The sequence below is a fragment of the Salmo salar genome, chromosome 11, assembly GCF_965601325.2.
Source record: "Salmo salar chromosome 11, fSalSal1, whole genome shotgun sequence".
Lineage (NCBI taxonomy): Eukaryota > Metazoa > Chordata > Actinopteri > Salmoniformes > Salmonidae > Salmo > Salmo salar.
Genome location: NC_138301.1, coordinates 125,123,013 through 125,149,265, shown reverse-complemented (window position 1 = coordinate 125,149,265; position 26,253 = coordinate 125,123,013). Strand labels below are relative to the sequence as shown.

The window sequence follows — 26,253 nt, the reverse complement described above, 5'->3', positions numbered from 1 at the left end:
AGTCTGTAATACCAACCTGTCCCTGTCTGAGTCTGTAATACCAACCTGTCCCTGTCTGAGTCTGTAATACCAACCTGTCCCTGTCTGAGTCTGTAATACCAACCTGTCCCTGTCTGAGTCTGTAATACCAACCTGTCCCTGTCTGAGTCTGTAATACCAACCTGTCCCTGTCTGAGTCTGTAATACCAACCTGTCCCTGTCTGAGTCTGTAATACCAACCTGTCCCTGTCTGAGTCTGTAATACCAACCTGTCCCTGTCTGAGTCTGTAATACCAACCTGTCCCTGTCTGAGTCTGTAATACCAACCTGTCCCTGTCTGAGTCTGTAATACCAACCTGTCCCTGTCTGAGTCTGTAATACCAACCTGTCCCTGTCTGAGTCTGTAATACCAACCTGTCCCTGTCTGAGTCTGTAATACCAACCTGTCCCTGTCTGAGTCTGTAATACCAACCTGTCCCTGTCTGAGTCTGTAATACCAACCTGTCCCTGTCTGAGTCTGTAATACCAACCTGTCCCTGTCTGAGTCTGTAATACCAACCTGTCCCTGTCTGAGTCTGTAATACCAACCTGTCCCTGTCTGAGTCTGTAATACCAACCTGTCCCTGTCTGAGTCTGTAATACCAACCTGTCCCTGTCTGAGTCTGTAATACCAACCTGTCCCTGTCTGAGTCTGTAATACCAACCTGTCCCTGTCTGAGTCTGTAATACCAACCTGTCCCTGTCTGAGTCTGTAATACCAACCTGTCCCTGTCTGAGTCTGTAATACCAACCTGTCCCTGTCTGAGTCTGTAATACCAACCTGTCCCTGTCTGAGTCTGTAATACCAACCTGTCCCTGTCTGAGTCTGTAATACCAACCTGTCCCTGTCTGAGTCTGTAATACCAACCTGTCCCTGTCTGAGTCTGTAATACCAACCTGTCCCTGTCTGAGTCTGTAATACCAACCTGTCCCTGTCTGAGTCTGTAATACCAACCTGTCCCTGTCTGAGTCTGTAATACCAACCTGTCCCTGTCTGAGTCTGTAATACCAACCTGTCCCTGTCTGAGTCTGTAATACCAACCTGTCCCTGTCTGAGTCTGTAATACCAACCTGTCCCTGTCTGAGTCTGTAATACCAACCTGTCCCTGTCTGAGTCTGTAATACCAACCTGTCCCTGTCTGTAATGTGTGTGTGTGTGTGTGTGTGTGTGTGTGTGTGTGTGTGTGTGTGTGTGTGTGTTGTGTGTGTGTGTGTGTGTGTGTGTGTGTGTGTGTGTGTGTGTGTGTGTGTGTGTGTGTGTGTACCTGTAGCTGGGTTTTCCTTGGCTCCTGAATGACTGTAGCTCCTCCCTCAGAGAACCAAGCTCCGCCTCTCTGGAGCACAGCTGAAGAGAACAATAGAGAGGTTAGTGTGTTAGAGAGGTTAGTGTGTTATAGAGGTTAGTGTGTTAGAGAGAGGTTAGCGTGTTAGAGAGGTTAGTGTGTTAGAGAGGTTAGTGTGTTAGAGAGGTTAGTGTGTTAGAGAGGTTAGTGTGTTAGAGGTTAGTGTGTTAGAGGTTAGTGTGTTAGAGAGGTTAGTGTGTTAGAGAGAGGTTAGTGTGTTAGAGAGGTTAGTGTGTTAGAGGTTAGTGTGTTAGAGGTTAGTGTGTTAGAGGTTAGTGTGTTAGAGGTTAGTGTGTTAGAGAGGTTAGTGTGTTAGAGAGGTTAGTGTGTTAGAGGTTAGTGTGTTATAGAGGTTAGTGTGTTAGAGGTTAGTGTGTTAGAGGTTAGTGTGTTAGAGGTTAGTGTGTTAGAGGTTAGTGTGTTAGAGAGGTTAGTGTGTTAGAGAGGTTAGTGTGTTATAGAGGTTAGTGTGTTATAGAGGTTAGTGTGTTAGAGGTTAGTGTGTTAGAGAAAGGTTAGTGTGTTATAGAGGTTAGTGTGTTATAGAGGTTAGTGTGTTAGAGAAAGGTTAGTGTGTTAGAGGTTAGTGTGTTAGAGAGGTTAGTGTGTTAGAGAAAGGTTAGTGTGTTAGAGGTTAGTGTGTTAGAGAGGATAGTGTGTTAGAGGTTAGTGTGTTAGAGCTTAGTGTGTTATAGAGGTTAGTGTGTTAGAGGTTAGTGTGTTATAGAGGTTAGTGTGTTAGAGGTTAGTGTGTTAGACGTTAGTGTGTTAGAGGATAGTGTGTTAGAGGTTAGTGTGTTAGAGGTTAGTGTGTTAGAGGTTAGTGTGTTAGAGAAAGGTTAGTGTGTTAGAGGTTAGTGTGTTATAGAGGTTAGTGTGTTAGAGGTTAGTGTGTTAGAGAAAGGTTAGTGTGTTAGAGAGGTTAGTGTGTTAGAGGTTAGTGTGTTAGAGGTTAGTGTGTTAGAGGTTAGTGTGTTAGAGAAAGGTTAGTGTGTTAGAGAAAGGTTAGTGTGTTAGAGAGGTTAGTGTGTTAGAGAAGATAGTGTGTTAGAGGTAAGTGTGTTAGAGAGGATAGTGTGTTAGAGGTTAGTGTGTTACAGGTTAGTGTGTTAGAGAGGATAGTGTGTTAGAGGTTAGTGTGTTAGAGAGGTTAGTGTGTTAGAGAGGTTAGTGTGTTAGAGAGGTTAGTGTGTTATAGAGGTTAGTGTGTTAGAGAGGTTAGTGTGTTAGAGAGAGATTAGTGTGTTAGAGAGAGGTTAGTGTGTTAGAGAGGTTAGTGTGTTAGAGAGGTTAGTGTGTTATAGAGGTTAGTGTGTTAGAGAGGTTAGTGTGTTAGAGAGGTTAATGTGTTAGAGAGGTTAGTGCGTTAGAGGTTAGTGTGTTATAGAGGTTAGTGTGTTAGAGGTTAGTGTGTTAGAGGTTAGTGTGTTAGAGGTTAGTGTGTTAGAGGTTAGTGTGTTAGAGAGGTTAGTGTGTTATAGAGGTTAGTGTGTTATAGAGGTTAGTGTGTTAGAGGTTAGTGTGTTAGAGAAAGGTTAGTGTGTTATAGAGGTTAGTGTGTTATAGAGGTTAGTGTGTTAGAGGTTAGTGTGTTATAGAGGTTAGCGTGTTATAGAGGTTAGTGTGTTATAGAGGTTAGTGTGTTAGAGGTTAGTGTGTTATAGAGGTTAGTGTGTTAGAGAGGTTAGTGTGTTAGAGAGGTTAGTGTGTTAGAGGTTAGTGTGTTAGAGAGGTTAGTGTGTTAGAGAGGTTAGTGTGTTAGAGAGGTTAGTGTGTTAGAGAGGTTAGTGTGTTAGAGAGGTTAGTGTGTTAGAGAGGTTAGTATGTTAGAGGTTAGTGTGTTAGAGGTTAGTGTGTTAGAGAGGTTAGTGTGCTAGAGAGGTTAGTGTGTTAGAGGTTAGTGTGTTAGAGAGGTTAGTGTGTTAGAGAGGTTAGTGTGTTAGAGGTTAGTGTGTTAGGGGTTAGTGTGTTAGAGAGGTTAGTGTGTTAGAGGTTAGTGTGTTAGAGAGGTTAGTGTGTTAGAGAGGTTAGTGTGTTAGAGAGGTTAGTGTGTTATAGAGGTTAGTGTGTTAGAGAGAGGTTAGTGTGTTAGAGGTTAGTGTGTTAGAGAGGTTAGTGTGTTAGAGAGAGGTTAGTGTGTTAGAGAGGTTAGTGTGTTAGAGGTTAGTGTGTTAGAGAGGTTACTGTGTTAGAGAGGTTACTGTGTTATAGAGTTCAGTGTGTTAGAGGTTAGTGTGATAGAGAGGTTAGCGTGTTAGAGGTTAGTGTGTTAGAGAGGTTAGTGTGTTAGAGGTTAGTGTGTTAAAGAGGTTCGTGTGTTAGAGGTTAGCGTGTTAGAGGTTAGTGTGTTAGAGAGGTTAGTGTGTTAGAGGTTAGTGTGTTAGAGGTTAGTGTGTTAGAGAGGTTAGCGTGTTAGAGGTTAGCGTGTTAGAGGTTAGTGTGTTAGAGAGAGGTTAGTGTGTTAGAGAGGTTACTGATTGCCTGCCATCCTGACCCTGATCCTGCCGTCCTGACTCTGATCCTGCCGTCCTGATCCTGCCGTCCTGACTCTGATCCTGCCGTCCTGACTCTGATCCTGCCGTCCTGACTCTGATCCTGCCGTCCTGATCCTGCCGTCCTGACTCTGATCCTGCCGTCCTGACTCTGATCCTGCCGTCCTGACCCTGATCCTGCCGTCCTGATCCTGCCGTCCTGACTCTGATCCTGCCTGCCATCCTGACCCTGATCCTGCCATCCTGACCCTGATCCTGCCGTCCTGACTCTGATCCTGCCTGCCATCCTGACTCTGATCCTGCCTGCCATCCTGACCCTGATCCTGCCTGACTCAGATTTGGATTATGACTCTTTGCCTGCGTTGATTTACCTTTTGCCTCTTGAACTATAATAAACTCCGAGACTCGTACTATCTGCATCTGGGTCTTAGCCTGAGCCGTGATAACAATGCTCTTAGTTTTAGATGTTCAGGACCAGTTTATTACTGGCCACCTCATTCCAAAACAGACTGCTACTCTTTGTTAAGGGTTTCAGAGACTTCATTATCTGTGGTTGCTGATGCGTATATGGTTGAATCATCAGCATACATGGACACACATGCTTTGTTTAATGCCAGTGGCAGGTCATTGGTAAAAATAGAAAAGAGTAGAGGGCCTAGGGAGATGCCCTGCGGTACACCACACTTCACATGTTTGACATTAGAGAAGCTTCATTTAATCCCCTAAAGTCGATGTCTGCGGAAATGTAATTAGTATAATTTAAAAAATCCCCATTAAAATCTGTCAATTTAAGATTTTTTTTCATTGGATGTGACTCAATCCACCATATCTGCCTACGTCACACTTCCACATCTGTGGTGAAAGGTGACAGAGCTAGAGAGAGTTTGTCAGACCATGAGACATCTGTGTTGAAAGGTGACAGAGCTAGAGAGGTGTTTGTCAGACCATGAGACATCTGTGGTGGAAGGTGACAGAGCTAGAGAGGTGTTTGTCAGACCATGAGACATCCCGGAAATCGGTCTTCTCACAAAATCGTCTGTAGCTTCTGAACGGTTTGTCCTACAAACTATTAACTACTGTGGAAAGGTGAGACTCTCACAAACACGTACATGTTGGTTGTTTTGCTCTAGGATGCCCACAGGCCTGAATGTCCCCCGGTGCCAGTTGAAATAATTAATGGAAGTACAGTATATATTGAGATAGACACTTCATTGGGGAGGACTATCTGCTGCTCCGTGTAGTGGTCTTCAAAATCAAATATCAAATGATCCCTGGTATGACCTTTCTATGATCCCTGGTATGACCTTTCTATGATCCCTGGTATGACCTTTCTATGATCCCTGGTATGACCTTTCTATGATCCCTGGTATGACCTTTCTATGATCCCTGGTATGACCTTTCTAAAACAATATAATATGGCTTCGTATAGATCCATAGAGTGAGAGGTAGCTTTTGGGTGGCTCATCCCATTGGAATGTTGTCAAGGAGGGCGGTGTGTAAGCAAAGCAGAGGCCCTTGGTTCGAGCCAGGCATGAGCCGAAGGAGGGGGAAGTGGTACTCGCTATACAAGCTGTGTGTGTGTGTGTGTGTGTGTGTGTGTGTGTGTGTGTGTGTGTGTGTGTAGCAACTCACCTTTTCTCTCAGTGTGTCTATCTCCTGGTCTTTGTCTTGTAGGATGGTAGAGTGGGCCAACAGGGCCTCTGTAGCCTGGGCAACAAGACACACTGTCATAACCACAACACACACTGTCATAGCAACAACAACACACACTGTCATAGCAACAACAACACACACTGTCATAGCAACACACACTGTCATAACCACAACAACACACACTGTCATAGCAACAACAACACACACTGTCATAGCAACACACACTGTCATAACCACAACACACACTGTCATAACCACAACACACACTGTCATAGCAACACACACTGTCATAACCACAACACACACTGTCATAGCAACACACACTGTCATAACCACAACACACACTGTCATAACCACAACACACACTGTCATAGCAACAACAACACACACTGTCATAGCAACAACACACACTGTCATAACCACAACACACACACTGTCATAACAACACACACTGTCATAGCAACAACACACATTGTCATAACAACAACAATACACTGTCATAACAACACACATTGTCATAGCAACAGCAACACACACTGTCATAACCACAACACACACTGTCATAGCAACAACAACACACACTGTCATAGCAACACACACCGTCATAACAACACACACACTGTCATAACAACACACACACTGTCATAACCACAACACACACACACACACACACACACACACACACACACACACACACACACACACACACACACACACACACACACACACACACACACACACACACACGAGAGAGCAGGTAACCATGCCAAAACTAACACAGCCTGTATTTATTTACGTATCAAGATCTAATATTGTAGTCAGGCACCATGTGACATGTGAACAGGCAACATTTAGTTTAGAAGTCGGAGTGTGTTTTCTCTCGCTGCAGCTCATTGATAACAGAAAACGGTGTCAATGTTACAAGCTGCGTCATATTTCTTTGCATCGATGCTTCTGAATAAGAACAAAGTAGCCTTTCGTCTTCCGTTTCACATACTTTTCTGTGGACTCATTGTCACGTCCTGACCAGTATAAGGGTTATTGGTTATGGTAGTTTGGTCAGGACGTGGCAGAGGGTATTTGTTTTATATGGTTCGGGGGGGGGTTATGTGTATGTAGAGGGGAATTGTATTTATGTGTTCCGGGGGTTTTTGGTGTATGTTCTGGTTTTGGGTTTCTAGGTTTTCTAGGTTTTGTATTTCTGTGTTGGCCTGGTGTGGCTCCCAATCAGGAACAGATGTACATCGTTGTTCCTGATTGGGAGTCATACTTAGGGAGCTTGTTTTCACCTGTCTCATGGTGGGTAGTTGTATTTTGCACTGCTGTTATTTATAGCCTGTGAAACTGTCGGTCTGTCGTTCTTTGTTTCTTGTTTTCGTGTTCACTTTAATTAAATAAAGTAATAATGATGAACACGCAACCCGCTGCGCCTTGGTCCCCTTCTCTCTTCAACGACGGCCGTGACACTCATACTCTGACCCACCAGTTCCCCAATGTGCATGCTCCTGGAGAAACTAGGATTCCATCCTAGCTGTGTTATAGAGGGGTTGGGGATTCCATCCTAGCTGTGTTATAGAGGGGTTGGGGATTCCATCCTAGCTGTGTTATAGAGGGTTGGGGATTCCATCCTAGCTGTGTTATAGAGGGTTGGGGATTCCATCTTAGCTGTGTTATAGAGGGTTGGGGATTCCATCCTAGCTGTGTTATAGAGGGTTGGGGATTCCATCCTAGCTGTGTTATAGAGGGGTTGGGGATTCCATCCTAGCTGTGTTGTAGAGGGTTGGGGATTCCATTCTAGCTGTGTTATAGAGGGTTGGGGATTCCATCCTAGCTGTGTTGTAGAGGGTTGGGGATTCCATCCTAGCTGTGTTGTAAGGGTTGGGGATTCCATCCTAGCTGTGTTATAGAGGGTTGGGGATTCCATCCTAGCTGTGTTATAGAGGGTTGGGGATTCCATCCTAGCTGTGTTGTAGAGGGTTGGGGATTCCATCCTAGCTGTGTTGTAGAGGGTTGGGGATTCCATCCTAGCTGTGTTATAGAGGGTTGGGGATTCCATCCTAGCTGTGTTGTAGAGGGTTGGGGATTCCATCCTAGCTGTGTTGTAGAGGGTTGGGGATTCCATCCTAGCTGTGTTATAGAGGGTTGGGGATTCCATCCTAGCTGTGTTGTAGAGGGTTGGGGATTCCATCCTAGATAGAGGGTTGGGGATTCCATCCTAGCTGTGTTGTAGAGGGTTGGGGATTCCATCCTAGCTGTGTTATAGAGGGTTGGGGATTCCATCCTAGGTAGCCATCCTAGCTGTGTTGTAGAGGGTTGGGATTCCATCCTAGCTGTGTTGTAGAGGGTTGGGGATTCCATCCTAGCTGTGTTATAGAGGGTTGGGGATTCCATCCTAGCTGTGTTGTAGAGGGTTGGGGATTCCATCCTAGCTGTGTTATAGAGGGTTGGGGATTCCATCCTAGCTGTGTTATAGAGGGTTGGGGATTCCATCCTAGCTGTGTTGTAGAGGGTTGGGGATTCCATCCTAGCTGTGTTGTAGAGGGTTGGGGATTCCATCCTAGCTGTGTTATAGAGGGTTGGGGATTCCATCCTAGCTGTGTTATAGAGGGTTGGGGATTCCATCCTAGCTGTGTTATAGAGGGTTGGGGATTCCATCCTAGCTGTGTTATAGAGGGTTGGGGATTCCATCCTAGCTGTGTTATAGAGGGGTTGGGGATTCCATCCTAGCTGTGTTATAGAGGGTTGGGGATTCCATCCTAGCTGTGTTGTAGAGGGTTGGGGATTCCATCCTAGCTGTGTTATAGAGGGGTTGGGGATTCCATCCTAGCTGTGTTATAGAGGGTTGGGGATTCCATCCTAGCTGTGTTATAGAGGGTTGGGGATTCCATCCTAGCTGTGTTATAGAGGGTTGGGGATTCCATCCTAGCTGTGTTATAGAGGGGTTGGGGATTCCATCCTAGCTGTGTTATAGAGGGTTGGGGATTCCATCCTAGCTGTGTTATAGAGGGGTTGGGGATTCCATCCTAGCTGTGTTATAGAGGGTTGGGGATTCCATCCTAGCTGTGTTGTAGAGGGGTTGGGGATTCCATCCTAGCTGTGTTATAGAGGGTTGGGTATTCCATCCTAGCTGTGTTATAGATGGGTTGGGGATTCCATCCTAGCTGTGTTATAGAGGGTTGGGGATTCCATCCTAGCTGTGTTGTAGAGGGTTGGGGATTCCATCCTAGCTGTGTTATAGAGGGTTGGGTATTCCATCCTAGCTGTGTTGTAGAGGGGTTGGGGATTCCATCCTAGCTGTGTTATAAAGGGTTGGGGATTCCATCCTAGCTGTGTTGTAGAGGGTTGGGGATTCCATCCTAGCTGTGTTATAGAGGGTTGGGGATTCCATCCTAGCTGTGTTGTAGAGGGTTGGGGATTCCATCCTAGCTGTGTTGTAGAGGGTTGGGGATTCCATGTCATTGATGTTAGCCTAGTGGCCATCCAGAATCACAACACCTCACAGACTTTAAAGAGAGTGCATTGTTTTCATGCCGTTGTCAGCTAACCCCTCTACAGTGAGCGAAAAAAGTATTTGATCCCCTGTTGATTTTGTACGTTTCCCCACTGACAAGGAAATGATCAGTCTATAATTTTAATGGTAGGTTTATTTGAACAGTGAGAGACAGAATAACAACAAAAAAATCCTGAAAAACGCATGTCAAAAATGTTATAAATTGATTTGCATTTTAATGAGGGAAATAAGTATTTGACCCCCTCTCAATCAGAAAGATTTCTGGCTCCCATGTGTCTTTTATACAGGTAACGAGGTAAGATTAGGAGCACACTCTTAAAGGGAGTGCTCCTAATCTCAGCTTGTTACCTGAATGTACCGTCACCTGTCCACAGAAGCAATCAATCAATCAAATTCCAAACTCTCCACCATGGCCAAGACCAAAGAGCTCTCCAAGGATGTCAAGGACAAGATTGTAGACCTACACAAGGCTGGAATGGGCTACAAGACCATCACCAAGCAGCTTAGTGAGAAGGTGACAACAGTTGGTGCGATTATTCGCAAATGGAAGAAACACAAAAGAACTGTCAATATCCCTCGGCCTGGGGCTCCATGCAAGTTCTCACCTCGTGGAGTTGCAATGATCATGAGAACGGTGAGGAATCAGCCCAGAACTACACGGGAGGATCTTGCCAATGATCTCAAGGCAGCTGGGACCATAGTCACCAAGAAAACAATTGGTAACACACTACGCCGTGAAGGACTGAAATCCTGCAGCGCCCGCAAGGTCCCCCTGCTCAAGAATACATATACATGCCCGTCTGAAGTTTGCCAATGAACATCTGAATGATTCAGAGGACAACTGGGTGAAAGTGTTGTGGTCAGATGAGACCAAAATGGAGCTCTTTGGCATCAACTCAACTCACCGTGTTTGGAGGAGGAGGAATGCTGCCTATGACCCCAAGAACACCATCCCCACCGTAAAACATGGAGGTGGAAACATTATGTTTTGGGGGTGTTTTTCTGCTAAGGGGACAGGACAACTTCACCGCATCAAAGGGACGATGGACGGGGCCATGTACCGTCAAATCTTGGGTGAGAACCTCCTTCCCTCAGCCAGGGCATTAAAAATGGGTCGTGGATAGGTATTCCAGCATGACAATGACCCAAAACAAACGGCCAAGGCAACAAAGGAGTGGCTCAAGAAGAAGCACATTAAGGTCCTGGAGTGGCCTAGCCAGTCTCCAGACCTTAATCCCATAGAAAATCTGTGGAGGGAGCTGAAGGTTCGAGTTGCCAAACGTCAGCCTCAAAATCTTAATGACTTGGAGAAGATCTGCAAAGAGGAGTGGGACAAAATCCCTCCTGAGATGTGTGCAAACCTGGTGTGTGCAAACCTAAGTCATGTTTTGCAGAGGGGTCAAATACCTATTTCCCTCATTAAAATGCAAATCAATTTATAACATTTTTGACATGCGTTTTTTCTGGATTTTTGTTGTTGTTGTGTTTTTAGGGTATATCGGGCAGTATTTTCGATTTCGGATGAAAAGCGTGTCCAGAGTAAACTGCCTAATACTCGGGACCAGCATCAAATATTTGCATATTATTAGTAGATTTGGATCGAAAACACTCTGAAGTTTCTAAAACTGTTTGAATGATGTCTGTGAGTATAACAGAACTCATATGGCAGGCAAAAACCTGAGAAAAATCCAACCAGGAAGTGGGAAATCTGATGCTTCTTTTCAAGTCATTGCCTCTCTAACACACAGTGACTTAGGGTTCATTTTGCACTTCCTACGGCTTCCACTAGATGTCAACAGTCTTTAGAACCTTGTTTCAGGCTTTTGCAGTGAACAGAGAGCGAACAAGAAGGCCGGGAAGTTGGTGACTCAGAAAATGACATGAGTTCATTGGCGCGCCTTCACGTGATGAGGTAGCTGTGTTCCATAACGTTTTTCAAGACATTGGAATCGTCCGGTTGGAATATCATTGAAGTTTTATGTTAAAAAGGCCCTAAAGATTGATGCTATACAACGTTTGACATGTTTCTACGAACGTAAATAGAACTTTTCTTGACTTTTCGTCGTGAAAATATTTCCTACATTTCATTTTCATTTCATTTTAGTCATTTAGCAGACGCTCTTATCCAGAGCGACTTGCAGTAGTGAATACATACATTTCATACATTTTATTTCATTTCATGCATTATTTTTGTACATTTGGAGTAGCTTACTGAACACGCAAACAACAAGGAGGTATTTGGACATAAATGATGGGCTTTATCAAACAAAACAACATTTATTTTGGACCTGGGAATTCCTGGAAGTGCATTCTGATGAAGATCATCAAAGGTACGTGAATATTTATAATGCTATTTATGATTTTAGATGACTCCAAAATGGCGGGTATCTGTATTGCCTGCTGTTGTTTTCTGAGCGCTGTACTCAGATTATTGCAAAGAGTGCTTTCCCCGTGAAGCTTTTTTGAAATCTGTCTCAGCGGTTGCATTAAGGAGATGTTTATCTATAATTCTTTGAATAACAGTTTAATATTTTATCAACATTTATGATGAGTATTTTTGTAAATTGATGTGCTGATCACCGGCTGTTTTGGAGGCAAAATATTTCTGAACATCACGCGCAAATGTAAAATGGGTTTTTTGGATATAAATATGAACTTTATCGAGCAAAACATACATGTATTGTGTAACATGAAGTCCTATGAGTGCCATCTGATGAAGATCATCAAAGGTTAGTGAATATTTTAACTGTATTTTTGGTTGTTGTGATGCATGTCCTTGCTTGGAAAATGGCTATGTGGTTTTTCTTGTGAAGTATATGTCCTAACATAATCTAATTTTATGCTTTCGCCGTAAAGCCTTTTTGAAATCAGATAATGTGGTTCGATTAACGAGAAGTTTATCTTTAAAATGGTGTAAAATAGTTGGTTCTTTGAGAAAATGAAATTATGATATTTTTGTGTTTTGTATTTTGCGCCATGCTATTTCACTGGCTGTTGAATAGTGTGTCCCGCAGGTGGGACGGTCACGTCCCACCTAGCCCAGAGAAGTTATTCTGTCTCTCACTGTTCAAATAAACCTACCATTAAAATTACAGACCGATCATTTCTCTGTCAGTGGGCAAACATACAAAATCAGCAGGGGATCAAATACTTTTTCCCTCACTATATAGTGCAAGTCACTATACAGCCAACAACCTCTAATAAGGCCTTAACTCAGCCGTTCACAAAGATCACATTCATGATGAACGCTATGCTGTGGGCTCAACCATAAATAACCTTTAAAAAGTCTGTTATCGTGAACTGTGAAATAGCACCGCATTACTCCACTGCTGTCCTGTCTTTATAAACAGCACAGAGAGACAAGCTGTTAGTATTTTAGTGTGTGGGCCACAGGAGTTTGGTGGTACCTTCCTTGGGGAGGACGGGTTCGTGGTAACGGCTGGAGCGGAATCAGTGGAATGGTATCAGATACATCAAACACATTGGTTTGATTCCAGCCATTATTATGAGCTGTCCACTATGCATTATGAGGTGCATTATGGGGGATGGGAGGTGCATTATGGGGGATGGGAGGTGAGCACAGGAGTTTGGTGGTACCTTCCTTGGGGAGGACGGGCTCGTGGTAACGGCTGGAGCGGAATCAGTGGAATGGTATCAGATACATCAAACACATTGGTTTGAATTCCAGCCATTATTATGAGCTGTCCACTATGCATTATGAGGTGCATTATGGGGGATGGGAGGTGCATTATGGGGGATGGGAGGTGAGCACAGGAGGTTGGCGGCACCTTAATTGCGGAGGACGGGTTCGTGGTAACGGCTGGAGCGGAATCAGTGGAATGGTATCGAATACATGGTTTCCATGGTTTCCATGTGTTTGATGCCATTCCGTTTCCTCCGTTTCAGACATTATTAGGAGCCGTCCTCCCCTCAGCAGCCTCCACTGGTGTGTGAGTACCTGAGTCTGCTGAATCTCACTGAGCAGGGACAGAGGGTGTGTGTGAGTACCTGAGTCTGCTGTATCTCACTGAGCAGGGACAGAGGGTGTGTGTGAGTACCTGAGTCTGCTGTATCTCACTGAGCAGGGACAGAGGGTGTGCGAGTACCTGAGTCTGCTGTATCTCACTGAGCAGGGACAGAGGGTGTGCGAGTACCTGAGTCTGCTGTATCTCACTGAGCAGGGACAGAGGGTGTGTGTGAGTACCTGAGTCTGCTGTATCTCACTGAGCAGGGACAGAGGGTGTGTGTGAGTACCTGAGTCTGCTGTATCTCACTGAGCAGGGACAGAGGGTGTGTGAGTACCTGAGTCTGCTGTATCTCACTGAGCAGGGACAGAGGGTGTGTGAGTACCTGAGTCTGCTGTATCTCACTGAGCAGGGACAGAGGGTGTGTGTGAGTACCTGAGTCTGCTGTATCTCACTGAGCAGGGACAGAGGGTGTGTGTGAGTACCTGAGTCTGCTGTATCTCACTGAGCAGGGACAGAGGGTGTGTGAGTACCTGAGTCTGCTGTATCTCACTGAGCAGGGACAGAGGGTGTGTGAGTACCTGAGTCTGCTGTATCTCACTGAGCAGGGACAGAGGGTGTGTGAGTACCTGAGTCTGCTGTATCTCACTGAGCAGGGACAGAGGGTGTGTGTGAGTGTGTGTGTCGTCCAGACTGCTGTCCTCTTCCAGTCTCTGGACTCTCCGCTCTAGAGAACGGCTCAGTGTCCGCAACTCAAACACCACACTCTGTTCCTGCTCCAACTAAACACACACACACACACACACACACACACACACACACACACACACACACACACACACACACACACACACACACACACACACACACACACACACACACACACACACACACACACAGACACACAGGCTTGGGTTAGCAGGGTTAGTCCCTCCCACCATCCACCCTGCTCCTGTCTCTTTCCCCAATGTCCCTCTCTCCCCCCTACTCCCTGTCTCTTTCCCCAATGTCCCTCTCTCCCCCCTACTCCCTGTCTCTATCCCCAATGTCCCTCTCTCCTCCACCCTGCTCCCTGTCTCTTTCCCCAATGTCCCTCTCTCCCCCCTACTCCCTGTCTCTTTCCCCAATGTCCCTCTCTCCCCCCTACTCCCTGTCTCTTTCCCCAATGTCCCTCTCTCCCCCCTACTCCCTGTCTCTTTCCCCAATGTCCCTCTCTCCCCCCTACTCCCTGTCTCTATCCCCAATGTCCCTCTCTCACCTCCCCCCACTCCCTGTCTCTTTCCCTAATGTCCCTCTCTCCCCCCTACTCCCTGTCTCTATCCCCAATGTCCCTCTCCCCCCCTACTCCCTGTCTCTATCCCCAATGTCCCTCTCTCCCCCCTACTCCCTGTCTCTTTCCCCAATGTCCCCTCTCTCCCCCCCTACTCCCTGTCTCTATCCCCAATGTCCCTCTCTCCCCCCCTACTCCCTGTCTATATCCCCAATGTCCCTCTCTCCCCCCCTACTCCCTGTCTCTATCCCCAATGTCCCTCTCTCCCCCCCTACTCCCTGTCTCTATCCCCAATGTCCCTCTCTCCCCCCTACTCCCTGTCTCTATCCCCAATGTCCCTCTCTCCCCCCCTACTCCCTGTCTCTATCCCCAATGTCCCTCTCTCCCCCCTACTCCCTGTCTCTATCCCCAATGTCCCTCTCTCCCCCCCTACTCCCTGTCTCTATCCCAATGTCCCTCTCCTCCCCCCTACTCCCTGTCTCTATCCCCAATGTCCCTCTCTCCCCCCCTACTCCCTGTCTCTATCCCTAATGTCCCTCTCTCCCCCTACTCCCTGTCTCTATCCCCAATGTCCCTCTCTCCCCCTACTCCCTGTCTCTATCCCCAATGTCCCTCTCTCCCCCTACTCCCTGTCTCTATCCCCAATGTCCCTCTCTCCCCCCTACTCCCTGTCTCTATCCCCAATGTCCCTCTCTCCCCCCCTACTCCCTGTCTCTATCCCCAATGTCCCTCTCTCCCCCTACTCCCTGTCTCTATCCCCAATGTCCCTCTCTCCCCCCCTACTCCCTGTCTCTATCCCTAATGTCCCTCTCTCCCCCCTACTCCCTGTCTCTATCCCCAATGTCCCTCTCTCCCCCCTACTCCCTGTCTCTATCCCCAATGTCCCTCTCTCCCCCCTACTCCCTGTCTCTATCCCCAATGTCCCTCTCTCCCCCCTACTCCCTGTCTCTATCCCCAATGTCCCCCTCCATCCAAATAAAGCAATCAACCCAGTCCCTCCAAGACCCTGTGTTCTCACCTGGGCTTCTCTCTCTCTCAGATTGGTCTGTAGATCTGTCAGTCTGTCTCTCTGCCTCTCCCTCTCTCCTCTCAGCCTATCACAGTCCTCCTGCCACAACCTCAACTGCTCCTCCATGTTTCCCAGCCTCTCCTTCAACACCCTGTTCTGAAGAGGAGAGGAGAGAGGGATGAGAGGAGAGGAGAGGAGGGGAGAGGAGAGAGGGATGAGAGGAGAGGAGAGGAGAGGAGAGGAGAGGAGAGGAGAGGAGAGGAGAGGAGAGGAGAGGAGAGGAGAGGAGAGGGAGGAGAGGAGAGGAGAGGAGAGGAGAGGAGAGGAGAGGAGAGGAGAGGAAAGGAAAGGAAAGGAAAGGAGAGGAGAGGAGAGGAGAGGAGAGGAGAGGAGAGGAGAGGAGAGGAGAGGAGAGGAGAGGAGAGGAGAGAGGGATGAGAGGAGAGGAGAGAGGAGAGGAGAGAGAGGAGAGGAGAGGAGAGGAGAGGAGAGGAGAGGAGAGGAGAGGAGAGGAGAGGAGAGGAGGGGAGGAGGGGAGGGGAGGAGAGGAGTGATGAGAGATGAGAGGAGAGGAGTTGAGAGGACTGGATAGAGGGAGGTGTGTGTGTGTGTGTGTGTGTGTGTGTGTGTGTGTGTGTGTGTGTGTGTGTGTGTGTGTGTGTGTGTGTGTGTGTGTGTGTGTGTGTGTGTGTGTGTGTGTGTGTGTGTGTGTGTGTGTGTGTGTGTGTGTGTGTATACCTCTGCTTGTGTGCTGTCTAGTTGTGTAGAACTAATGGTTTTGCTGAGGGAGGATTCTTCCATCTCTTCTCGGAGTGAACGGAGTTCCACACGCAACGAGTGTTCTGCTGAGACAGCCTGAGGGAGGACAGGGAGGGGGGAGGACAGGGAGGGAGAAAGGGAGGACAGGGAGGACAGGGAGGGGGGAGGACAGGGAGGGAGAGAGGGAGGACAGGGAGGGGGGAGGACAGGGAGGGAGAGAGGGAGGACAGGGAGGGGGGAGGACAGGGAGGGAGAGAGGGAGGACAGGGAGGGGGGAGGACAGGGAGGGAGAGAGGGAGGACAGGGAGGGAGAGAGGGAGGACAGGGAGGGAGAGAGGGAGGACAGGGAGGGGGGAGGACAGGGAGGGGAGGGGTGATGACAGGGAGGGAGAGAGGGAGGACAGGGAGGGGGAGGACAGGGAGGGAGAGAGGGAGGACAGGGAGGGGGGAGGACAGGGAGGGGAGGGGGGAGGACAGGGAGGAAGAGAGGGAGGACAGGGAGGGGGGAGGACAGGGAGGGAGAGAGGGAGGACAGGGAGGGGGGAGGACAGGGAGGGGGGAGGACAGGGAGGGGGGAGGACAGGGAGGGGAGGGGGGAGGACAGGGAGGGAGAGAGGGAGGACAGGGAGGGGGAGGGGGGAGGACAGGGAGGGGGGAGGACAGGGAGGGAGAGAGGGAGGACAGGGAGGGGGGAGGACAGGGAGGGAGAGAGGGAGGACAGGGAGGGAGAGAGGGAGGACAGGGAGGGGGGAGGACAGGGAGGGAGAGAGGGAGGACAGGGAGAGAGGGAGGACAGGGAGGGAGAGAGGGAGGACAGGGAGGGAGAGAGGGAGGACAGGGAGGGAGAGAGGGAGGACAGGGAGGGAGAGAGGGTTGTGATTAATGTAGGTGTGACTGATTCAGCTGGCTGGTCTACATTCCATTCCACAACTGTCCAGTTCCTGTCTGACTACTTTGAAGCAGTTTCATTGCATCAACCAATTGTGTGCCACGCCACAGTTCGAAGGTATTGAAGACATCTCCCAATGTCCCAGCGACCTGGACGAACCTCGACTTAGGCACTGGATCTGGTGTGGCCTCCCTGGTTAACCTCTTAGGTTAACCCTAACCCTAACCCTAACCCCTAACCCCTAACCCTAACCTCTTAGGTTAACCCTAACCCTAACCCTAACCCCTAACCTCTTAGGTTAACCCTAACCCTAACCCTAACCCTAACCCCTAACCCCTAACCTCTTAGGTTAACCCTAACCCTAACCTCTTAGGTTAACCCTAACCCTAACCCTAACCCCTAACCCTAACCTCTTAGGTTAACCCTAACCCTAACCCCTAACCCTAACCTCTTAGGCTAACCCTAACCCTAACCCCTAACCCTAACCCTAACCTCTTAGGTTAACCCTAACCCTAACCTCTTAGGTTAACCCTAACCCTAACCTCTTAGGTTAACCCTAACCCTAACCCTAACCCTAACCCCTAACCCTAACCCTAACCTCTTAGGTTAACCCTAACCCTTACCTCTTAGGTTAACCCTAACCCCTAACCCCTAACCCTAACCCTAACCTCTTAGGTTAACTCTAACCCTTACCCTAACCCTAACCCCTAACACCTAACCCTAACCCTAACCTCTTAGGTTAACTCTAACCCTTACCCTAACCCTAACCCCTAACCCCTCACCCTAACTCTAACCTCTTAGGTTAACCCTAACCCTAACCCTAACCTCTTAGGTTAACCCTAACCCTAACCCTAACCTCTTAGGTTAACCCTAACCCTAACCCTAACCTCTTAGGTTAACCCTAACCCTAACTTCTTAGGTTAACTCTAACCCTTACCCTAACCCTAACCCCTAACCCCTTACCCTAACCCTAACCTCTTAGGTTAACCCTAACCCTAACCCTAACCTCTTAGGTTAACCCTAACCCTAACCCTAACCTCTTAGGTTAACCCTAACCTCTTAGGTTGACCCTAACCCTAACCCTAACCTCTTAGGTTGACCCTAACCCTAACCCTAACCTCTTAGGTTAACCCTAACCCTAACCCTAACCCCTAACCCTAACCTCTTAGGTTAACCCTAACCCTAACCCCTAACCCTAACCTCTTAGGCTAACCCTAACCCTAACTCCTAACCCCTAACCCTATCCCTAACCTCTTAGGTTAACCCTAACCCTAACCTCTTAGGTTAACCCTAACCCTAACCTCTTAGGTTAACCCTAACCCTAACCCTAACCCTAACCCCTAACCCTAACCTCTTAGGTTAACCCTAACCCTAACCCTAACCTCTTAGGTTAACCCTAACCCCTAACCCTAACCTCTTAGGTTAACCCTAACCCTTACCTCTTAGGTTAACCCTAACCCCTAACCCCTAACCCTAACCCTAACCCTAACCCTAACTCTAACCCTTACCCTAACCCTAACCCCTAACACCTAACCCTAACCCTAACCTCTTAGGTTAACTCTAACCCTTACCCTAACCCTAACCCCTAACCCCTTACCCTAACCCTAACCTCTTAGGTTAACCCTAACCCTAACCCTAACCTCTTAGGTTAACCCTAACCCTAACCCTAACCTCTTAGGTTAACCCTAACCCTAACCCTAACCTCTTAGGTTAACCCTAACCCTAACCTCTAGGTTAACCCTAACCCTAACCTCTTAGGTTAACCCTAACCCTAACCCCTAACCTCTTAGTGTAACCGATCTGAAATGGCTAGTTAGTTAGCGGTGGTGCGCGCTAATAGCGTTTCAATCTGTGACGTCACTCGCTCTGAGACTTGAAGTAGGGTTTCCCCTTGCGTTGCAAGGGCCGCGGCTTTTGTGGCGCGATGGGTAACGATGCTTCGTGGGGTGTCAGTTGTTGATGTGTGCAGAGGGTCCCTGGTTCAAGCCCAGGTTGGGGCGAAGAGAGGGACGGAGCCTACACTGTTACATTAGGTTAACCCTAACCCTAACCTCTTAGGTTAACCCTAACCCTAACCCTAACCTCTTAGGTTAACCCTAACCCTTACCTCTTAGGTTAACCTTAACCCTTACCTCTTAGGTTAACCTTAACCCTAACCCTAACCCCTAACCCTAACCCTAACCTCTTAGGTTAACCCTAACCCTAACCTCACCTATCCAGGAGTTAAGCTCTAGCAGGAGTCTACAATGTAGCCTACCTGGAACTCATCTAAGCCACCGGTCCCCTCAGGTCCCTTATCCCCTCTGGATAAGAGCGTCTGCTAAATGACTAAAACTCCCCTCAGGTCCCGTGGGGCTCAGTTGGTAGAGCATGGTGTTTGCAACGCCAGGGTTGTGGGTTCGATTCCCACGGGGGGACCAGTACGGAATTTTTTTAATGAAATGTATGCATTCACTACTGTAAGTCGCTCTGGATAAGAGCGTCTGCTAAATGACTAAAACTCCCCTCAGGTCCCGTGGGGCTCAGTTGGTAGAGCATGGTGTCTGGATAAGAGCGTCTGCTAAATGACTAAAACTCCCCTCAGGTCCCGTGGGGCTCAGTTGGTAGAGCATGGTGTCTGGATAAGAGCGTCTGCTAAATGACTAAAACTCCCCTCAGGTCCCGTGGGGCTCAGTTGGTAGAGCATGGTGTCTGGATAAGAGCGTCTGCTAAATGACTAAAACTCCCCTCAGGTCCCGTGGGGCTCAGTTGGTAGAGCATGGTGTCTGGATAAGAGCGTCTGCTAAATGACTAAAACTCCCCTCAGGTCCCGTGGGGCTCAGTTGGTAGAGCATGGTGTCTGGATAAGAGCGTCTGCTAAAATGACTAAAATGTAAAACAATCGATGTGTGTTTGTCTGTACCTCTGCCAGCTCTTCCACCAGGCGGTGGTTGTGATTGGCCAGCTCAGTCAGCTGTGTGTTTCCCTCCTTCTTCTGGCCCTGCTCCCGGCTGTGATGTCGGTCCAGCTCGGCCAGTGAGGAGGAGAGGTCGGAGGTTAGCTCCGCCTCTCTCTGTTGTGACGACAGCTCACACACCTCCAGCCTCCTCTGGAGAACATGCTTCTCCTGTTGCAGGACCTGACACACACACACACACACACACACACACACACACACACACACACACACACACACACACACACACACACACACACACACACACACACACACACACTGCATTTACATCGTTGCTCCTAAAACACTAGTTCTATCTGTCTGTCTGTCTGCGTCAGTTGTCTCACCTCTACATGTCTGTCTCTCTGCGTCAGGTGTCTCACCTCTACCTGTCTGTCTGTCTGTCTGTCTCTCTGTCAGTTGTCTCACCTCTACCTGTCTGTCTGTCTCTCTGTCAGTTGTCTCACCTCTACCTGTCTGTCTGTCTCTCTGCGTCAGTTGTCTCACCTCTACCTGTCTGTCTGTCTCTCTGCGTCAGTTGTCTCACCTCTACCTGTCTGTCTGTCTCTCTGTCAGTTGTCTCACCTCTACCTGTCTGTCTGTCTCTCTGTCAGTTGTCTCACCTCTACCTGTCTGTCTGTCTCTCTGTCAGTTGTCTCACCTCTACCTGTCTGTCTCTCTGCGTCAGTTGTCTCACCTCTACCTGTCTGTCTCTCTGCGTCAGTTGTCTCACCTCTACCTGTCTGTCTCTCTGCGTCAGTTGTCTCACCTCTACCTGTCTGTCTGTCTCTCTGCGTCAGTTGTCTCACCTCTACCTGTCTGTCTGTCTCTCTGTCAGTTGTCTCACCTCTACCTGTCTGTCTGTCTCTCTGTCAGTTGTCTCACCTCTACCTGTCTGTCTGTCTCTCTGTCAGTTGTCTCACCTCTACCTGTCTGTCTGTCTCTCTGCGTCAGTTGTCTCACCTCTACCTGTCTGTCTCTCTGCGTCAGTTGTCTCACCTCTACCTGTCTGTCTGTCTCTCTGCGTCAGTTGTCTCACCTCTACCTGTCTGTCTCTCTGCGTCAGTTGTCTCACCTCTACCTGTCTGTCTGTCTCTCTGCGTCAGTTGTCTCACCTCTACCTGTCTGTCTCTCTGCATCAGTTGTCTCACCTCTACCTGTCTGTCTGTCTCTCTGCGTCAGTTGTCTCACCTCTACCTGTCTGTCTCTCTGCGTCAGTTGTCTCACCTCTACCTGTCTGTCTGTCTCTCTGCGTCAGTCGTCTCACCTCTACCTGTCTGCCTCTCTGCGTCAGTTGTCTCACCTCTACCTGTCTGTCTGTCTCTCTGCGTCAGTTGTCTCACCTCTACCTGTCTGTCTGTCTCTCTGTCAGTTGTCTCACCTCTACCTGTCTGTCTGTCTCTCTGTCAGTTGTCTCACCTCTACCTGTCTGTCTGTCTCTCTGTCAGTTGTCTCACCTCTACCTGTCTGTCTGTCTCTCTGCGTCAGTTGTCTCACCTCTACCTGTCTGTCTCTCTGCGTCAGTTGTCTCACCTCTACCTGTCTGTCTCTCTGCGTCAGTTGTCTCACCTCTACCTGTCTGTCTGTCTCTCTGCGTCAGTTGTCTCACCTCTACCTGTCTGTCTCTCTGTGTCAGTTGTCTCGCCTCTACCTGTCTGTCTGTCTCTCTGCGTCAGTTGTCTCACCTCTACCTGTCTGTCTCTCTGCGTCAGTTGTCTCACCTCTACCTGTCTGTCTGTCTCTCTGCGTCAGTTGTCTCACCTCTACCTGTCTGTCTCTCTGCGTCAGTTGTCTCACCTCTACCTGTCTGTCTGTCTCTCTGCGTCAGTTGTCTCACCTCTACCTGTCTGTCTCTCTGCGTCAGTGCCTCGGCCAGCTCTACATTCCTCTCCAACAGAGCCTGGCCCAGCTCAGCAGCCAGGATCAGATCTGTCTCTAATCCCGCCTCCAGCTCCGCCTTTAACCCCGCCTTCCCCATGGAACCACTCCCACCCTGGCGGCAGGAGGAGGAGGAGGAGGAGGAGGAGAGGGGGAAGAAGGAGTCTTCCAAGCTGGGGGAGGGAAGGCTGTCCTTTCTGCAGAACATCGGAGGAGCCACAGGGGTCAGAGGTTACACCACCTTGTTAGGGGTCAGGGGTCAGAGGTTACACCACCTTGTTAGGGGTCAGGGGTCAGAGGTTACACCACCTTGTTAGGGGTCAGGGGTCAGAGGTTACACCACCTTGTTAGGGGTCAGGGGTCAGAGGTTACACCACCTTGTTAGGGGTCAGGGGTCAGACAGCCCCGCCCCTCATCTCTCAGTCCGTTACGCCGTCTCTTAATTGTTCTGGTCTGGTCTGGTCTGGTCTGGACTGGTCTGGTCTGGTTGGAACTGGTTTCGTTCTGGTTTGATCTGGACTGGTCTGGTCTGGTCTGGTCTGGTTGGAACTGGTTTCGTTCTGGTTTGATCTGGTTTGATCTGGACTGGTCTGGACTGGTTGGAACTGGTTTCGTTCTGGTTTGATCTGGACTGGTCTGGACTGGTCTGGTCTGGACTGGTCTGGACTGGTCTGGTCTGGACTGGTCTGGACTGGTCTGGTCTGGTTGGAACTGGTTTCGTTCTGGTTTGATCTGGACTGGTCTGGAGTGGTCTGGTCTGGTTGGAACTGGTTTCGTTCTGGTTTGATCTGGACTGGTCTGGTCTGGACTGGTCTGGTCTGGGATAGGGTGGAGAGGTGAAGGCCCCCCTGGATTGGTCGGGCTCTCTGAAACTAAAACAAACAGAAACAGTCCCTGATTGGCTGAATGGTGATGATGTGAAAGCTGATTGGCTGAATGGTGATGATGTGGAAGCTGATTGGCTGAATGGTGATGATGTGAAAGCTGATTGGCTGAATGGTGATGATGTGGAAGCTGATTGGCTGAATGGTGATGATGTGAAAGCTGATTGGCTGAATGGTGATGATGTGGAAGCTGATTGGCTGAATGGTGATGATGTGAAAGCTGATTGGCTGAATGGTGATGATGTGGAAGCTGATTGGCTGAATGGTGATGATGTGGAAGCTGATTGGCTGAATGGTGATGATATGAATGGTAAGACGGTATTACATTTACCTAATACAATACTACCACTATACTACCACTATACTACAGTATTACTACAATACTACCACTATACTACCAATATACTATGGTATTAACACTATACTGCTACAATACTACCATTATACTACAGTACTACCACTATTCTACTACAATACCACCACTATACTATAATATTACCACTAAAAAACTACAATACTACCACTATACTATAATACTACCACTATTCTACTACATTACCACCACTATACCACAATACTACCGCTAAAAAACTACAATACTATCACTACTCTACTACAATACTACCACCATCGTAAAATACTACCAATATAATACTACAATACTACCGCTATACTACAATACTACCACTATTCTACAACAATGCTACCACTATAGTACTACAATAGTACCACTATACTGCCACTATACTACAATACCAACACTATTCTACAACAATACTACCACTTTACTACAGTAAGACCACCACAATACTACAATACTGCCACTATAGTGCTACACTACTACCACTATACTACCACCATACTAACCCTTACCCTATACTACCATGATACTACTACTATACTACAGCTATAATACCATGATACTACCACCTACCACTATGCTACAATGTTACCGCTATACTACTAGACTGACACTATATTACTAGACTGCCACTATACTACTAGACTGACACTATACCACATTACTACCACTATACTACCACTATACTAACCCTTACCCTATACTACCATGATACTACTACTATACTACCGCTATAATACCATGATACTACCACCTACCACTATACCACATTACTACCACTACACTACTATGCTGACACAATATTACTAGACTGCCACTATACTACAATACTACCACTATACTACCACTATACTAACCCTTACCCTATACTACCATGATACTACCACTATACTACTATGCTGACACTATATTACTAGACTGCCACTATACTACAATACTACCACTATACTACTATGCTGACACTATATTACTAGACTGCCACTATACTACAATACTACCACTCTACTACAATACTACCACTATACTACTATACTGCCACTATACTACAATACTACCACTATACTACTAGACTGCCACTATACTACTAGACTGTCACCATACTACAATATTCCCGCTATACTACTATGCTGCCACTATTCTGCCACTATACTACTAGACTGACCCCATACTACAATACTACCACTATACTACTATACTGCCACTATACTACTAGACTGCCACTATACCACAATACCACCACTATACTACTATGCTGCCACTATACTACAATAATACCGCTATACTACTACACTGCCACTATACTATAATACTACCACTATATTACTATGCTGCCACTATACTACAATACTACCGCTAAACTACTATACTGCCACTATACTACAATGCTACCGATATACTACTATACTGCCGCTATACTGCTGGACTGCCACTATACTACAATACTACCGCTATACTACTATGCTGACACTATACTGCCGCTATACTACTAGACTGCCACTATACAGCTAGACTGCCACTATACTACAATACTACCACTATAATGCCACCATACTATAATACTACCACTATATTGCAATACTACCACTATACTAATATCCCGAAACTATACTATTATACCACTATTATGCTACCACTATTATGCTACCACTATACTACCACTATACTATAATACTACCACTATACTACCACAATACTACCGCTATGCTACTGCAATGATACCACTATACTACTACAATACTACCACTATACTACTACTATACTACCAATATACTACTACAATACTACCACTATTCTACTACAGTACTACCAATATACCACTATACTACCACAATACTACCACTATGCTACCGCTATGCTACCACTATACTACTACAATACTACCACTATGCTACTACATTACTACCACTATACTGCTACAGTACTACCAATATACTACTTCAATACTACCCCTATACTACCACAATACTACCACTATACTACCGCTATGCTACCATTATGCTACTACAATACTACCGCTATGCTACTACAATACTACCGCTATGCTACTACAATACTACCGCTATGCTACTACAATACTACCAATATACTACTTCAATACTACCCCTATACTACCACAATACTACCACTATACTACCACAATGCTACCACTATACTACCGCTATGCTACCAATATACTACCACAATACTACTACTATACTACTACAATACTACCGCCATGCTACTACTATACTACCGCAATACTACCACTATACTACCGCTATGCTACCAATATACTACTACAATACTACCACTATACTACTACAATACTACCGCTATGCTACTACAATACTACCGCTATGCTACTACAATACTACCGCTATGCTACTACGTTACTATAAATAGCAGTTTCAGTGGCATACCCTAACCACCTCCTGCATTCCACAGTCACACCGATACACACCCTTCTCTAAGAGCTGGTTTGGGTTGCATGAACAGACAGTATGGAACAGAGAGAACTGTATTGTCCTCTACACACACACACTACCCATTAACACCACACACACATTAACACCAAACACTACCCATTAACACCATACACTACCCATTAACACCACACAATACCCATTAACACCACACACTACCCATTAACACCACACACTACCCATTAACACCATACACTACCCATTAACACCACACACTACCCATTAACACCATACACTACCCATTAACACCACACACTACCCATTAACACCACACACTACCCATTAACACCACACACACATTAACACCAAACACTACCCATTAACACCATACACTACCCATTAACACCACACACTACCCATTAACACCACACACTACCCATTAACACCACACACACATTAACACCAAACACTACCCATTAACACCATACACTACCCATTAACACCACACACTACCCATTAACACCACACACTACCCATTAACACCACACACTACCCATTAACACCATACACTACCCATTAACACCACACACTACCCATTAACACCATACACTACCCATTAACACCACACACTACCCATTAACACCACACACTACCCATTAACACCATACACTACCCATTAACACCACACACTACCCATTAACACCACACACTACCCATTAACACCACACACACATTAACACCAAACACTACCCATTAACACCATACACTACCCATTAACACCACACACTACCCATTAACACCACACACTACCCATTAACACCACACACTACCCATTAACACTACCCATTAACACCACACACTACCCATTAACACCACACACTACC

General features: G+C 47.2%; 1 protein-coding gene across 2 annotated transcripts in view; it reads right to left on the bottom strand.

The window, feature by feature from the left end:
- Positions 1-26,253, bottom strand: part of bicdl2 (BICD family like cargo adaptor 2) — a 32,982-nt gene that overhangs the window by 5,109 nt on the left and 1,620 nt on the right. Inside the window, exons 2-8 of one of the 2 annotated variants that reach the window (XM_045690319.2) lie at positions 21,682-22,594; positions 19,812-20,027; positions 16,000-16,116; positions 15,271-15,417; positions 13,612-13,764; positions 5,486-5,560; positions 1,284-1,363 (exon numbers count right to left, since the gene is read on the bottom strand). In XM_045690319.2, coding sequence (XP_045546275.1) covers positions 1,284-1,363; positions 5,486-5,560; positions 13,612-13,764; positions 15,271-15,417; positions 16,000-16,116; positions 19,812-20,027; positions 21,682-21,930 — 1,037 coding nt within the window. In that variant the 5' untranslated portion in view covers positions 21,931-22,594. The remainder of the gene's footprint in view (positions 1-1,283; positions 1,364-5,485; positions 5,561-13,611; positions 13,765-15,270; positions 15,418-15,999; positions 16,117-19,811; positions 20,028-21,681; positions 22,595-26,253) is intronic. The other variant, XM_045690321.2, reaches the window with a different exon arrangement.